This window comes from Echinops telfairi, unplaced genomic scaffold, assembly GCF_000313985.2.
Source record: "Echinops telfairi isolate 266 unplaced genomic scaffold, ASM31398v2 ScPeMD7_7469;HRSCAF=8507_0, whole genome shotgun sequence".
Classification (NCBI taxonomy): domain Eukaryota; kingdom Metazoa; phylum Chordata; class Mammalia; order Afrosoricida; family Tenrecidae; genus Echinops; species Echinops telfairi.
The window spans coordinates 92,481,939-92,497,501 of record NW_022111372.1 but is presented as its reverse complement, the minus strand read 5'-3'; the positions used below and the strand labels follow the sequence as shown (position 1 = coordinate 92,497,501).

Genomic DNA, 15,563 nt, shown 5'->3' with positions numbered 1-15,563 from the left:
AGACTCCTCCCCGACACATGAAGAGGTGCTCAGCACTATTAGTCATGAGGGAAATGCTCATTGAAACCACACTGACACAGCCCACTTCACACCCACCAATATAAAGCCTGTAATATAAAGGACAAAATGTGGGCCAGGCTGTGGAGAAATTGGAACCCTCGTCCATTGCGGATGGGAGTGGACGAGTGTGAACGGGGCGGGCACATTGGAAATCAGCTTAGCAGCTGCTACAGAGTTAAGCATAGTTACCCTCAGACCCAGCAAATCCACTTCTAGCATGTACCCCAAAAGAGTAAAAACATGTCCACACAAGACTGTACACAAATATTTATAGTAGCATTATGCATAAGAGCCTGAAAGTAGAAAAACTTCAATGTCTGCCAGTCAGTGGGGGTTGGGGGAGGGTGGTAGGAGGTATGGAAGAGATAGAAATAAAATGTGGCATATACAGCCACGGAAAAGAATAAGTATTTATGCATACTCTGATATCATGATGAACCTAGAAAATGGGATGCTGAGTGAAAGAAGCCAGAGGAAAAGACCGTACAGTGTGTGGTTCTGTTTTCATGAACTATCCACCAGAATAAGCAAAGCCATATCGGTACACAATGGTTTGATGGTTGCCAGAGTCTGAGGTCCCAACGGAGAGAGAGACGCATTCACTGTTAATGGCTGTGGGGTTTCCTCTGGGGGTGATGGAAGTGGTCCAGAATTAGATAGGAGGCATTGATACTCTGCTTTGTAGATATGCCGAAAGCTATGAAATAGTGCACTTTGCATGGGTGGACTGTACGGTATGGGAATTATATCTCCATGCTATAATAATAAGAAAATTCCAACAAGTATTATTTGACTTGTGTCTGCTTATTTGTTACTCAGTTTGGACAATGACCAAGACATGAGTTAACTGAGCTTCAGTAGGAAAGAAAATTTAGATCAGTCAGCAAGCTTGAACCATCCCATGTTGCCGAGAGAAAACTTGGGAAAAGTAAGGATTGTGTTAGCAGGGATTGAGAGGAGTGGTTTGGATAGCAGGTGGTCTCCGGAGAGTAAACATTGTCTTCCACCCCCTTCTCTGGTACTTTACTCTTTCCTAGAGGCTGAGTGTGTTTATAAGAAGTACCACTTAGCAATAAGTATGCATGTAAGTACAAGTGCTATTTTATTTCCCTTTGGGAAGAGACATGATGGGAAATTAGCATTCCTTTGTCGTTTGATTTTTGGGAATTGTCAATCTTTTTGTGTGTGTGTGAAAAAGAAAGATTCCACATGCATTAGCACCAAGATGTGTCCAAGTTCTAGTCACTCATATTGTAAAAGTTTATCTCTTGCCCTGGGATGATGACAGATTCTTTTTTTTTTTTTTTGTAGATGAGCTTCTTCAGATTTAAACTATTTGTGCCATCAGTTAAATACTTCTTTTTTTTACTCGTTTTATTAGGGGCTCATACAACTCTTATCACAATCCATACATACTTCAATTATGTAAAGCACATTTGTACATTCATTGCCCTCATCATTCTCAAAACATTTGCTCTCTACTTAAGCCCCTGGTATCTGCTCCTTATTTTCCCTCTCCCTCCCTGCTCCCCCCTCCCACATGAACCCTTGATAATTTATAAATTATTTTGTCATATCTTGCCCTGTCCGACGTCTCTCTTCACCCACTTTTCTGTTGTCCGTCGCCCAGGGAGGAGGTCACATGTAGATCCTTGTAATCGGTTCCCCCTTTCCAACCCACCCTCCCTCCACCCTCCCAGTATTGCCACTCACACCACTGATCCTGAAGGGATCATCCACCCTGGATTCCCTGTGTCTCCAGTTCTTATCTGTACCAGTGTACATCCTCTGGTCTAGCCAGATTTGTAAGGTAGAATTGGGATCATGATAGTGGGGGAGGAAAAACCATTTAGGAACTAGAAGAAAGTTGTATGTTTCATCGTTGCTACATCACACCCTGACTGGCTCGTCTCCTCCCCACAACCCTTCTGTAAGGGGATCTCCAGTGGCCTCTAAATGGGTTTTGGGTCTCCACTCCACACTCCCCCCATCATTCACTATGATAAGATTTTTTTGTTCTGATGATGCCTGATACCTGATCCCTTCGACACCTCATGATTGCCCAGGCTGGTGTACTTCTTCCATGTGGGCTTTGTTGCCTCTGAGCTAGATGACCGCTTGTTTACCTTCAAGCCTTTAGACGCTATATCTTTTGATAGCCAGGTACCATCAGCTTTCTTCACCACATTTGCTTATTCACACGCTTTGTCTTCAGCAGTTGTGTCGGGAAGGTGAGCATCATAGAATGCCAATTTAATAGAAAAAGTATTCTTGCATTGAGGGAGTACTTGAGTGGAGGCCCAAAGTCCTTCTGCTACCGTAATACTAAACATATAAATATATGCACATAGATCTATTTCCCCATCCTCATATATAGATACATTTGTATATGTACATGACAGATTATTTCTAAAACTCACCGTCTTACATTGTACCACTCCACTCTCTCCCCAGCTCAGCACATGCAGGTTGTCTGTCAAATGTGCCTGCCCAGTGGCCCAAAGGAAGCCTCTTCTGAATGGTGACCACACAGTCTGCCGCTGGCTAACCCACACATGGGGGGGGGGAGGGCATTTCGATGGGCTTCCCACCCAGTTGCCACCTTGGAAAGAGGTCTCACATTGTGGCAAGAAGGCGTTGCCACCGGTCATTGGTTTTTTGAATGGCACAAGCAGATCTGGAGCCAAAGCAGAATCTTCTGATTTCCCGCAGCAGGGTCCCCTCACCTGCCTGAGTGGTTCTTCTTCAGGAGCATCTTTGTTTGTGGCGGTTTTGTTGAGGTCATCCCCCCACCCTTTTTTTCCTAGTCACCTGGCTGGCATTGAAGGCAGTTTGGTGGTAGCTAAGAGGGTAAGCTTGGGGGCCAGTCTCCCACAGTGCAGTTTTCGTCAAAGGTCTTGCCAAACTTCACTTTCTTTAGCTGCAATATGGGTTGGGTATGTTTAGAAAAATGACCATCAGCTGGACCTTTTTCTTTTCTTCAAAGACAGTTCCATGAAACATAATCCGCATGTCATCCAATTCAGTCTTTCAGTCATATCAAGAAGAGTCATACAGTCATTACCATAATCAATTGTAGAACATTTTCTTCTTTCCTGTATGCATAATTATTAACCCCCACTGCCCCCTAACCCCCTTGCCATACCCTCAAGACTGCATTCACCCCAGTTACTGTCTCTATAGGTTTATCCGATGTACTGAGAAAAATGCCCCCAAAAGAAAACTTACAATAATAACAGTCAAACAGGAAGAAAATACAAAACCCTCAATTGAAATGAAAGTAGAAAATATTAGAAACTGGATTAAATGAAAAATGGGTCAAACAGCTTCTATTTACAAAGCAATTTAAAGGAAGCCTGGTTACTCCTTCGGCAAGGTGCTTCCACTTGGCCCCGCAGTGTTGTTCAGCAACTGAGGAATGGAGTGAACAAAAATGTGCATCTAGTCTATTTTTGTAATTGTCGTAAAATGGGTACACCAGCCACTTTATCATACGTGGGTTTGTGACCACAGCCAGGATCGGTCCCTTCTGGGTTGGCCGAACCTGGTCCTGGGGTCGGTGTGCACAGCCGCCCCCTTGACTGCCCTTCTTCCTCTTTCAGTGGCACAGTTGGACAGCATCGGCTTCAACATCATCAAGAAGTGCATCCACGCAGTGGAAACCAGAGGTACAGTAACTCAGCCGATGGCCTAGTGATCAGAGAAGGTCACGTATCTGGTGAGGCATCTGGTCTGCTACACGCTAGCTCCCGATTCCCCATCACCCACTAGCTCCCCAAGTACTGGGCTGCTGTGCTTCTGCGAGTGTGTGAGAATTTCAACCGAGTGTGTGTGTCTTTGACCTCATTGGCTAGTGAAGCTTCTGAACCCCCTTTTCAGGAGAATGTTTTAAAATACACTTTTTAAAAAAATGGATACTAGGAAGCCTCATTGCAGTTCAGCTATCAAAATATTTCTGAAATGACCTAGTTGTGATGTCGATATATGTGTCTCTTTGTTACTGTATTAAATAATGTAAGATATAGTGGTAAGTCTAGCAGCTAGTCTGATTGCAAGGATTTCAAGCTGTCGTGCCACTTTTAATGTGTGATGTTACAGTATCTATGATTTCTGAGCCCATGAATGTTGCTCACACTCCTGCATTCCCAATGGAAAGGGATGCTTACTTTCTTTGTTAGGGTGGGAAAATAAAGATGTGATTGCTTTCTTGACAAAGCGTAGACTCCCTGAATCCTATCCAGTGGACTACCTGGGGTCTGTGGTCCCCACATTAAGAATCCCTGTTCTGGGGAGCCAGTCCCTGGGGGTCCGTCCAGGTGGAGAGAAGGGCAGGGAGGATCCCCGACTTCCTGCAGTAGTGCCACACCTGGATCCACAGGAGCAGGCCCTTGCAGTCAAAGTTTGTGAAGCCTCAAGGTTCGCCGTATTCTCCAGCCTCCACCCTGGCAGCCAGGAGCTTCAAATGCACCGGTCTATTTTGTTCCTCCCACCAGTTGCTGTTAACCATCTTCCTGCTTGGGATGTGAGTTGCCATCGTCAAAGATGTGAATCTAATCTACTCTCCAGCTTTTCATCCCACCAACCCTTTTTGTTGGAAAGAAACTCTATCTTTTCAAGCACGGCCCATAACACTTAGCAGTTAAAAAATATAAACCTCTTCATAGAAGCTATGAAGCATCGAGTAGCAGGGGAGGGGAGAAGGCAAAACCAAGAAACCCATGAACAGCTGTTCCCGGGCCTCGTCAGAACTATTCTCCTCCAATGTACGCATTTTAATGGGCAAAAACATTTAGGAGAAAAAAATGTTTGCTGAATGAGGCACGGCAGAAAGAGGCAAAGTTACGGCAGCAGCTCACAAACAAATACAAACCAAATATAATGGAGCTGGAGAAAGTGAAGTCAAAATAGGTGAGATTTCTAGGAATTGCTCTTGTGGTGATAAGGATATGAACAAGATCAAGCTATCAGGAGGTTTACAGAAACTAGCCAAATGCCTCAAAATTGCTTCAATCCACAGTGATGCCTCCATGCCATTAAATGGTCTGCTAAATCAGTGTAAGACATGACAAAATAATAATAAATTCTAAATTATCAAGGGTTTATGAGGAAAGGGTTAGGGAGGAAGGGGAAAATGAGCTGATACTAAGGGGTCAAGTAGAAAGCAAATGTTTTGAGAATGATGATGGCAACAAATGTACAAATGTGCTTGACACAATGGATGGATATATGGATTTTTATGAGTTGTATGAGCCCCCAATACAATGATTTAAAAAAGAAGGCAAGAAAAGGTCCGTTAAAATGTGATTGAAGGGCATTGATTGGTGGGGCAAGATTTTCACGTACAGGTAGACCCTAAGTTACAAATGAGAGCCATTCCTAGCTGTACCTTAAAGAATGGGCAGGCAGGCAGCCAGGAATAGGTGCATAGGGTACTTATTTGGCCTTACTATAGTGCAAGAAAGGACTGGGACCCTTTTCAATGACAGTGTAGCAAGTGAAGGTGATTGTAGAAGAACGAGCGAGTAGCAGCTGGCTCAGTCATTTCAAAGTGAAGGCAAATTTATGTAAAGTTAAATGGTAAGAGGAGTTGTTATAAAGTTGGATGGTTGTGACCCTTGGATGGCCTGTGCATAAATATGTTTGTAACATAACATATTTATGTATCTATTATATATTACATAAAAGGGATGAGCAAGTTACAGAACTTGCTGGTATGAACCCCTTGTGGGGATAGGTCATGGATATGTTACCTTGTGTTAATAGTGTTTGCCTCTGATTTTTTTTTTGCTACCTTTCTTTGATTTATCTCTTTACCGTAACTGTAACTTCTAATTTTTTGTTGAGCATGTGTTACTGAAATAATTTTTCATCACGTGTTTGTCTCTCCCTTTTAAAAAGAAGAAGAAGTAAGAGGTATAGGGAGATGGGAGAGGCGTAGAAATGGTGCTGCGAGTGGGGCTAAAGCAAGAATGCTTCCTCATAAATCTCATGGGCTTGGTGCTGGTCTGGGCCAGACATGTGCCTCACAGTTTCCCACCAGTTAACACTAAGAGGGAACCTCGTCATTCGAAACAAGTTAGAGTCTGGGGAGTGAGGGCAACCCAGTAGCTCAAGTGGACAACTTATCCTGGTGCAAAACCAGGAACTATATGCTGTAAATAGTAAAGGAAGAAGAGGGTAACCTCACCAGTTGGTTCTTAGCCTGTACCTCTTGTGTTCTCCTTCCTCTGTGATTGAAAATGATATATTTTAACGTCCAAGAGAGGCTTCATTGAGTCCCATGGGGAACGAAGGACAGTGTGTGTGAGATACCATGTTAGGACAGATAGGTGAAGGTTGTGGGTGTTTCTGTATTGTCATGTGTGTTTGAACAGACATGTTCATGGTGGCCATAGATGAACACACTTCCCAGGTGCTCTAGGGTTTGTTGATGACCATTTTGGGGGGAGCCAGGATTGTATAAAATCCCAGGAAGTGACAGATGGAAAAAAGCGAAGCCCTTAAGAAAGGACGGGCCTTTCAAGCTTCCACATTACTGAATAGTGGTTCTGCAGCTGAGCAATGGGCTCCTCAATTTGTTTTTGATCAGGGGTGCCGAGTCTGAGACCCATGAGCAATGATGTGCATGACTTTCCAGGTCCTTCTCAGCTGTAAGGACCTGTCACTCTAGACCGCTGCCTTTTGTTCAACCCTGCGGCTCTGTAGATCTTGCCGAGGAGAGCGTAGAAATCCACCTTTTCCTGAATCTCTTCCAGGAAATTGTATCTTTCCCCAAAAGTATTTTATGAAGCTCTGTGTCTTCACTATCATGTTCCACAGACTCATTCTGGTGCTTGGGATGTAATGGTGAACAGGCTTACTCAGTTTACATTCTGGCTGTAAGAAACCAAATGAGATTATTTCAGGCATTGTTACCTGATATAAAGAAAATACAAAGTAGAGTAAGGCCATGACCGATTGTGTTAACAGTGGGAGGAGTTGGGCTGAAGAGGTTGTATCTACACCTGAAGCTGTCTGAAGGAAAGCTCTGGGTGAAGAGCGTTCCATGCTATGAGCCAGTGGAAAGACTGAGGCGGCCACAAGCTTGGTATTCTGAACTCACAGGAAGGCAGCATCCGGAGCCCTGTAGACCATGGGAGGATCCAGTTAGGTAAGAGGGATCAGCTAAGATGGGCTTAGGGAGGAAAACCATTTGGAATCTTTAGTCTCAATTGTCCCCAGCATCTCAGTGGTGATCTAAGCCCCATGCTTCTATATGAACCAAAGTACTAAGGTGCATTTTTTTCTTGGTTCTCTGAGTGTTTGAAATTAACCCCCTTGTCAGTTTCTTGGATAGAGTAAAAAACAAAAAAATAGGCAGCTCCTTTTGTTCTGAAACCAGAAGAACTGGTTGGTACCCATCTTGCATTCCTGAGTCGTTCCTGGGAGAGTCCTCACCAGAGGGGACAAAGGTAGAGTAGAATTGCAAGCCACATTTTCCGGAGCCACGGGGATGGATAACCCCCGGAACCTATTGGCCCTGCGGTAATTTTTAAACCTTCAACCAAAAATACCCCTGAAGTCTTGTTACAAATCAAACATTAGGGTAGCTTCCCAAGTTAAAAATGTCTGACGTGAGCATTATGTACCATTAAGAACCGTCTCTGTGGGGTCAAAGGAATGACTGGCTGCGAAAGGAAGGGAGAGAGGCTCGCAGCTCTGAGTGCCAGTGCACGGTCCTCACAGAGGCTGACACTGGCGCGCACCTCGCTGCGCAGATTATCAGGGACGATTCTCAGCTACAAGACTAATAACATCTTTTTTAAAGGAAAAAAGAAGTAGACTATTAACGTTATATAAATGAATAGGGGTCCTACTATCTCAGTCCTGGATTTAACATCTCCTTAAATTAAAAATGCCCTCAAACAAACTCACTGCCATCGAATCAATTCTGAAAAAGGCCCTTACTCCTGAATTTTTTCATTCGCTATGCTTATAAGGGTCCATTCTGAGATCGATGTAAGAATAGATTGTAAACTTTTATTTTGTGGCATGATTTTTCTACATCTTTATTTTCCCCCTTTTTAATTAAAAATGGGAGTGATATAGCATATATTTAGAAGTATATATTTTGCCTCCTTCACGACTCTTCAAATGCTGGCTTTCACAGGTGCAGGGGAAGCTTAGTTCCCCCTGTGCTGACTGAGCTGTCGTGAGGGCTGAGGTGTGCCCCACACCCATGAAATCCTAGACAGCTGTACCAAGCCCACTCCTGCGCTCCGAGCGGAGCTGGGTGACAAGGGACTTTAGAGCAGCTGTTGGAAGGGCTGAGAAAATGAAAAGAAGAAGAAGAAAAGTCCCCTTGGCTAGGTCGATCTGTTGTGGCCTGACGTGCGTCTAATTAAACGATTGCTCATTCTCTTCTCAGGCATCAACGAGCAGGGCCTGTACCGCATCGTGGGGGTCAACTCCAGAGTGCAGAAGTTGCTGAGTGTCCTGATGGGTGAGTGAGTGTAGCAGTGGCCGAGCCGAAGACAGTCCCTGCGCGGGCTGCCCTGCACAGTCACCAGGGAGTCCCGAGTGTCCACGGGGCCACGCCTAGTTGTCATGGCTGTGGCCCTCACTGCAAGAGGCTCAGAGTGGGACTGGAGGAAACAAAAAACTGCCAGGTCCAAGTGGCACTTGGTTCCTTTTGTGATCACCACACCCTCCCCTATCCTTAGTAGCTCCTGACCCTCGGTCCTCTTTTGAGACAGGTCTGTCGGGGCACACCCAAAGCCCAGCGGGTGGCATCATGCTCGCCAGCAGAGGACCGCAGATCTCACGTTTCCTGTGAGTGAGCAGGTGTCACGGAACCCCCAGAGAAAACATCTATGAGCAGATAATTCTGGTCATGGCCTCTTCGCTTCCAGGTTCTCACCTCCACCTTGTCACTGAACAGTAGGTTCTCCTTTTCAATTGGTGGTGCAAATAATAGAAAGCCCACTGTCTCCAAATTTGCAGTATTTGAGGCAAAAAAGCCATGAGCCAGTGAGCCAAATGTGCTTAGGCTGCAGATTTCCTGTATTTTTAGATGTGAACACAGTGGGCCTCAGTGAGTCACATGGTGCTAAATGGCAAACAGATCAGATTTCACAGATCAGTGGCTGTTACTCATCCCCAAGCAGGCCCCCGCTGCGCTCGGCGAGGCGGGCTGGTGACCAGGGCCCAGCTCAGGGTGCTGGGGAGCAAGGCTTCTCTTGAGGATTGTGACTGCCTCCATTTCCGTGTCGTTGGCCGTCCGCTCATATGTCCAGCAGGAAGACTGTCTTCTCTAGCAGTTTGCTTGAGAGATTGGCCTACCTCTTGAGCGCACTGGTGCCCTTGCCACAGGGAGGGCTGTCACTTCACACTGTGACTGTTGGTGAGGTACTTTTGCTTTGCGATGGCGCCCTGGTGGCACAGTGGGTTAAGTGTCTGGCTGCTCATGGCACAGGAAGCTGATGAGACTGTCTGTCTGTCTGTCTGTGTGGGAGCAGTTCTACTCTGTCTGCTAGGGCCACCATGAGCCGGTATCCACTTGACAGCAATGGGTTCTTGCACGGAATATCCTTTTGTCGTCAGTCACCTTTTAGATGTGGTTAGCGATTTAAAAGAGCAGACTTTTTTGAGATAGTTCTAGATTCACATAAAGTTAAAAGGAATAATACTTGTCAGAGAGATCCCACATACCCTTAACGCACCTAATGGTAACATCTTTAGAAATGAAGTTATAATATTCCAACCAGAATATTGATCTTCAGAGAGTCGAGATACCGAACAGTTCCATCACCATGCAACTCCTTCATGATGCCCTTTGGTGGCCACCCCTACGTGTTTCCCAGTCTCTCGCCCTCAGCAACGATGAATCTGTTTTCCATTTCTAAAATGCTGTCATTTCAAGAATAGCTTATACACCTATGGAAGCACCTCCGTTTAACTAGGCACCCTTCGAGGGCATCTGGGTTGGTTCCTATTTGGCACTATTTTGAATAAGCCTGCTATGAAGGGTGTTTTTGTGCACATATAAACATTTAATTCTCCAGGATGAATGTCCAAAATTGCAGAGGAATTAAGAGTCTGACATATCAGTCCTCAATCTTTCATTTCTAACAACACTTGTAAACATGTGTGCAGTGCCCGATTTCTGGGAGGGGGAAATAGTCAGGTACGAGAGACTAAACATCAGAAAGTTCTCCTTCAAAGAGTGCTGGTCAGGAAGGGCTTTGCATGCCCATCAAAAGGCTGGGAACCCTGTAGTAGAGAACTTGATCATTATCCTAAGGCTTCGGGTTTGTTTGTTTACTGTAGGAAGTAACGTTATTACGGTTTCTAAGTAATGGCATAATGGAGAGCAGTCCCAGGAGAAGGATGTCGTGCATGGTGAAGTAGAGGGACAGTGTAAAAGAGGAAGCCCTCGACAAGATGGATGGACACAGGTACTACAACAATGAGCTCAAACATAAGAACAGTTGTGAGGATGGCACCGGACTCGCGGTGTTTCATTCTGTGTGCTGTACATAGAATTGCTGTGTCAGAATCAACTCAGCTCCTAACATCAATAACACAAAGTAATCATTATGTGCACTAGGACCCGTGCTCATAAGCAAGGCAATTCAGCAGAGTTTACAAGAGCAAGGAGGTGAATTTATTGGTTCATATAGCTGGTAAGTTCAAGGTAGTCAAAGCATAGCAGGGTCTGTTGGCTCCAAAGACATCCTTAAACTTGTTGAAGCCTCTGTCCTTGGCTTCTCGTTGTCTGACCTCTGCTTATTTTGATAGACTTTATTCTCTGTGGGGAAGAATGGCCTAGGTAGCTGTAGCCTCAGCTGGAGCTGGTAATTACTGAGAGGGTCTTCCCAGCAGTTCTGGCAGAAGGCCCCGTGGAGGACTGATTGGCTGGTATTGGCCCTGGTGGCAAAGTGGTTAATTAAGTACAGGGCTTCTAAGAGCAGTGTGAAATCACCAGCTGCCCCATGGAGCAGGACAGGGCTGTCTACTCTTGTAAAGAGTCAGTCATGGAAACCCCCAGAGGAAGTTCGTCTCTGGCCGATAGGGTCCCTGTGAGTTGGAATTGGCTTGATACCAGCAATTTTAGTTATTTTTGTCTGGGTCCAATTGCATGGTTCATATCTCAGTCTTGGGGCAGTCACAGCATGCATGGCCAATCCACAGTCTTGATGTGTGTGTGGCGATGGGATTGGATGGGGGTATCAGGTTAGTTAGTCCATGGAGCGCTCATTAATCGTGTGATGGAGGAGCACATCTCAGAAGTAATGGCTGCTGGCAAGATGGAAAAACAAAGTATGTGTCCAACTGAAGACAGACAAGATCCGATTGCAGCTTTCGGAAGCTGACTCTGACTGCAATGTGCAGCATGTAGTCGAATAGACACTTTAGGAGACAGTCGCAGTGGGCTAGGTAGAGCATACCATATCAAGGGCTGAACCAGCTCACTGTTCTCGGGCCAGGAAAAAAGGACGTGACTTTTTTTCTGAGAGACACTCAGCGGGACTTTTTAACCAGCCCCCTGTGGGGGGCGTGACGAGGGCAGAGAGAGATTTCAAAGATGACAGAGTATTATGTAGCATGACACTCAGGAAAAGAAATATGACATTCTAGGCTAATTTACTAATGTAAGAAAGAACAACCTTAGCTCAGTTGTGCTGAGCAAAGAAAGCCCTTCTGAAAGAATCTTGCTTCTATCACTTTTCTTAAAACCCACTAACCCACTGCTGTCAAGTAGATTTTGACTCACAGCAACCCTATAGGACACAGCAGAACTGCCCCGTAGGGATTCGGAGCTGTAAATATTGATGGAAACAGACAGCCTCATCTTTCTTGGTCTGAGAGGCCGGGAGCTTTGAGCTGCTGCCTGCTGTTGGCAGCCCAACATGACACACATGGCGCCACTGGAGCTGACATCTCTTCATGAACCTCCCACCGATACTTGTCCGGTTCTCTTCCTTAGCCTTCCCATGGAAAGAGAAAGTAATCATGAACGCCTGAGAAATGCCAGGAAAAAATACTTACCAAGAAGCTCAGAATCATGAGCCCCACTGCCTATGCCAAGAGACAGATAGATGGGTACCCAGAGTGTGCTCCAGACCTAGCTGAGAGACGGCCGGGTGCAAGAGCACATGGCAAGATCGGAGTAGTACCTGTGGTTGAGCGGTGCTTGTGCAGAGCCACATCTGACCTCTCTGGCGTCCAATGCCAAGTGCCGCAAGACAGAGGTCAGACATGCCTCCACTTTCCACCCCTTCCAGTGGTGTTCTGACTCCATTCATCCCTCCCATGGCACTGTCCTTTCCCCATGCTTTACTTGTCTGCTAGGCTCTCTAATGCTTTGCAATGACCATGAAGAATTCATAGAAAAGGCTGTGTTACGGGGGTTATTAAGGAAGGTAACAAAGTACAATTCAGATGAGGAAATGCTCTGGATACAGTTTCTTCTCTGCTGTGCTAACATGCAGGCATCTCTTGCTTTAGACCTCTTGACCTAGCCTCTACTCTGCTTGGACAATGTTACAAAACTCCCTCAAGGTTGCCAATAAGTGCTCCAAGGGCATGCCACTCCACCATAAACCTCAACCCCAAAGCACTTGGCTCCAACTCTGTAGGTCAGCAAACTAGCTCTCCCAGTTAAGTGCCCAGAGACTCCTTACTCCATAAACCAACCTCCTAACTAAAAGTGCTCAGCTTTACTTGCTCTGTGGGTTGGCTCTGAGTCTCATGCGGAAGCTCCCGGCTCTGCTGTTGCTGCTCTTCTGCCAGTCCTGAGATATCAAAGCTGTCTCCCAGATCAAAGAGATTCAATGCACAGGGATCCCAGGGTTGTCCACTCTTGGCTGTTCACTCTTGCTAGTAGTGAGATCCCTCACTTCCTTCTTCTGAGAGATGGCTAATTTTATACCCAGCAGAAGGGCAGTCACAATTCAGCTGTTAACAGTCAGTCACAGCTGAGTCATATAATCCAATCAGTATTCTTTCCATTACTTTCTTACTCAGATCCATCAGGATAATGGAGTTACATTAAGTAATTCACTGCATTGCAGTGATTCTCATTCCTGGTTATTATATCACCCAATTCTGAATCTTGGAATTGAAGGATCATCGCTTAGGCTTTCGAGACTCAGAACCTGAAGAGTTCACTCTGTTGCCTTTCTCGTTTATGGCCCTGCTAGTCTAATCACCACTGGCTGATACAGGTACTGGACCACACAAAAGGATAAAATAAATTTGGCTCATATACTCCAAAGCCTTTTGCTGAGCTGCCTCGGCTGACTGTGATTCATTCATTCACTATCTGTTTATCATATATTCATTGGATGTCCTAATGCATGCCAGGCACTGGGTAAGGCTCTCTAAAATGGATAGTGTGTTCATAATCGAAAGTGGCTGTGAGAGGAAAAACCAGTCAGTGAAAGTGGGATTTGTCAAAGCACTAGCTCTGAGCCCCTCACAAGACGAAGAGTAAACTTATAATGATCGCTGGAGGTTTCCCGTTTTTAGTCTTACAGCCAGTTTCATTTCAAGCTTTGATTTCCCATAGCAAATGCAATATGCCTTGAGCTGTGATCACATCAAGAACTACACCTGGTCCATTCCTCCTAGCAACTGAGGTCATTAGTCTTCGGGAAATGAAAAGAATGTAGGGAGATTGACTTCCTAGAAATAGATTATCTACGGTGAGTGGTGGGTTTTGCATATTGTAAGAAGAAGGAATTTTTTTTTTCTAAATTTAAGCCTAACATTTTATTTTGTTTTGTTTTTAATAAATATACTTATTTGTACATATTTATATGTGTATATATTATTTTAAGTCACTTTTCTATATTAAAAGTTAGTAATGGGCATTGTAAAAAATTTTGGAAAAATTCAGAGTAGAAAGATGAAAATTAAAATCCTGCAGTGTGACAGTAACCTTTGTAGACGGTTTTATCATATCAGTTACCTTTTTAATATAATGTTCTATGACAAAATATATTTACAAAATTAAAATCACCATGTGTGTACATATTGCTTTCTAGCCTCATGCATATGAGGCTAATGAAACTAGCATGTCTTGGATCAAATGCTCCGTAGTCCTCAGTGACGTCCTTGCTCCTCAGCATTTTTAAGAGGCCTTGTGCAGTGGATTTACCAGTGCAGTGTGTCCTTTGATTTATTGACGGCTCCTTCCGTGAGCATTGATTGTGGATCCAAGAAAGATAAAATCCTTAACAATTTCTGTCTTTTCTCTGTTTATCATGTTATTACCTCGTGGTCACTTGTAATTTTCCTTTCTTGGCACTGAGTAGCAGTCCATACTGAAGGCTGTAGCCTTAGGTTCCCATGGGCCAGTCTTTCCAGCCTCCTCACTTTCAGAAGCACGGTCATGTCATCTGCACATGGCGGGTTGTCATGGAGCTTCCTCCACACCGGATGCCTTGTTCTCCATCGAGCTCAGTTTCTCTCGTTATGTGCTTGCTCAGCATGCAGACTGAATAAGTACGATGAGAGGATACAACACTGATGCACATCTCTCTTGGTTTTAAGTCGTGCAAAATTCCTTTGATCTGTTTTAACAACTGTCTTTAGAACAGTCTAGCGTGTCTGGTCTGTCCTGTTATTCACGTTCTTCTAGAGTGATTTTTGTGGTCACACTCGTATAGATGGACAACATTTTAATAATCCCATTCTTCTTGAACACTTACACTAATTGAATGTTCCATCTTTTTAGAAGGTATTCAGGTATGTATTCCCGTAGTGGCAGGATAACAGGAGTTGAGAACATAGAGTTTGGAGTTAGACAATTTACAATCCCGTTGTTTATTTATTTGATTCCAGACAAAACTATTCAAACACATCTAGTCAGCTGTGCATGTGTAAAATAGCAGTCCATATTTCTATAATTGGCTGTAATACATACATTTTCGATAGCGAGAAAAGCGCGGCATGTTTGGTAAAGTAGGGGCCAACAAAAAGAAGCTCTCATTGGATGGATCGACCCAGCCCCCTCAAGAGTGGACTCAAACATCCCAGCCATTATGAAGATGGAGCAGGACCGGGCACTGCGTGGTTCCAGCAGAGCTGACGCAATGGCAACTAATAAGAATGCGAAGATTAAGTGATAGGGTGCATGTGGGTTGCTGAGTCCAGAGACTCTACGTGTTGAGTAGTCAATAAATCTTAGCTGCTATTATTTAAATTGTTATATGCATCTCTAATTATTCCCTTAGGATGCATTTTAAGATGTTAAATTGCTGGGTCAAAGCACAGACAGGCAATTCCTAGATTATGAATGAGTTCAGCTCTTTAATATGTCTGTAAGTCAATTGACTTTGGATGAAAGTTGAAACAGTTAAGTGCATTTCAAATCTAACATTGGGTAGTCAGATGTTTGTCTTAGTGTATAGTGTACTATTCTATGCATTAAAGAAATATTTCCAGATACAGTAAAGCATCCGTACCGTAACTATAAGTCAGTGGTTCTCAACCTGTGGGTCGTGACCCCTTTGAGG

General features: G+C 44.5%; 1 protein-coding gene across 1 annotated transcript in view; it reads left to right on the top strand.

Moving 5' to 3' along the window:
• The window catches only part of ARHGAP26 (Rho GTPase activating protein 26), a 529,711-nt gene that overhangs the window by 305,617 nt on the left and 208,531 nt on the right, over window positions 1–15,563 (top strand). The window contains exons 15-16 of the mRNA XM_013005615.2: window positions 3,663–3,728; window positions 8,468–8,542. Of these exons, the coding sequence (XP_012861069.1) occupies window positions 3,663–3,728; window positions 8,468–8,542 (141 nt within the window). The remainder of the gene's footprint in view (window positions 1–3,662; window positions 3,729–8,467; window positions 8,543–15,563) is intronic.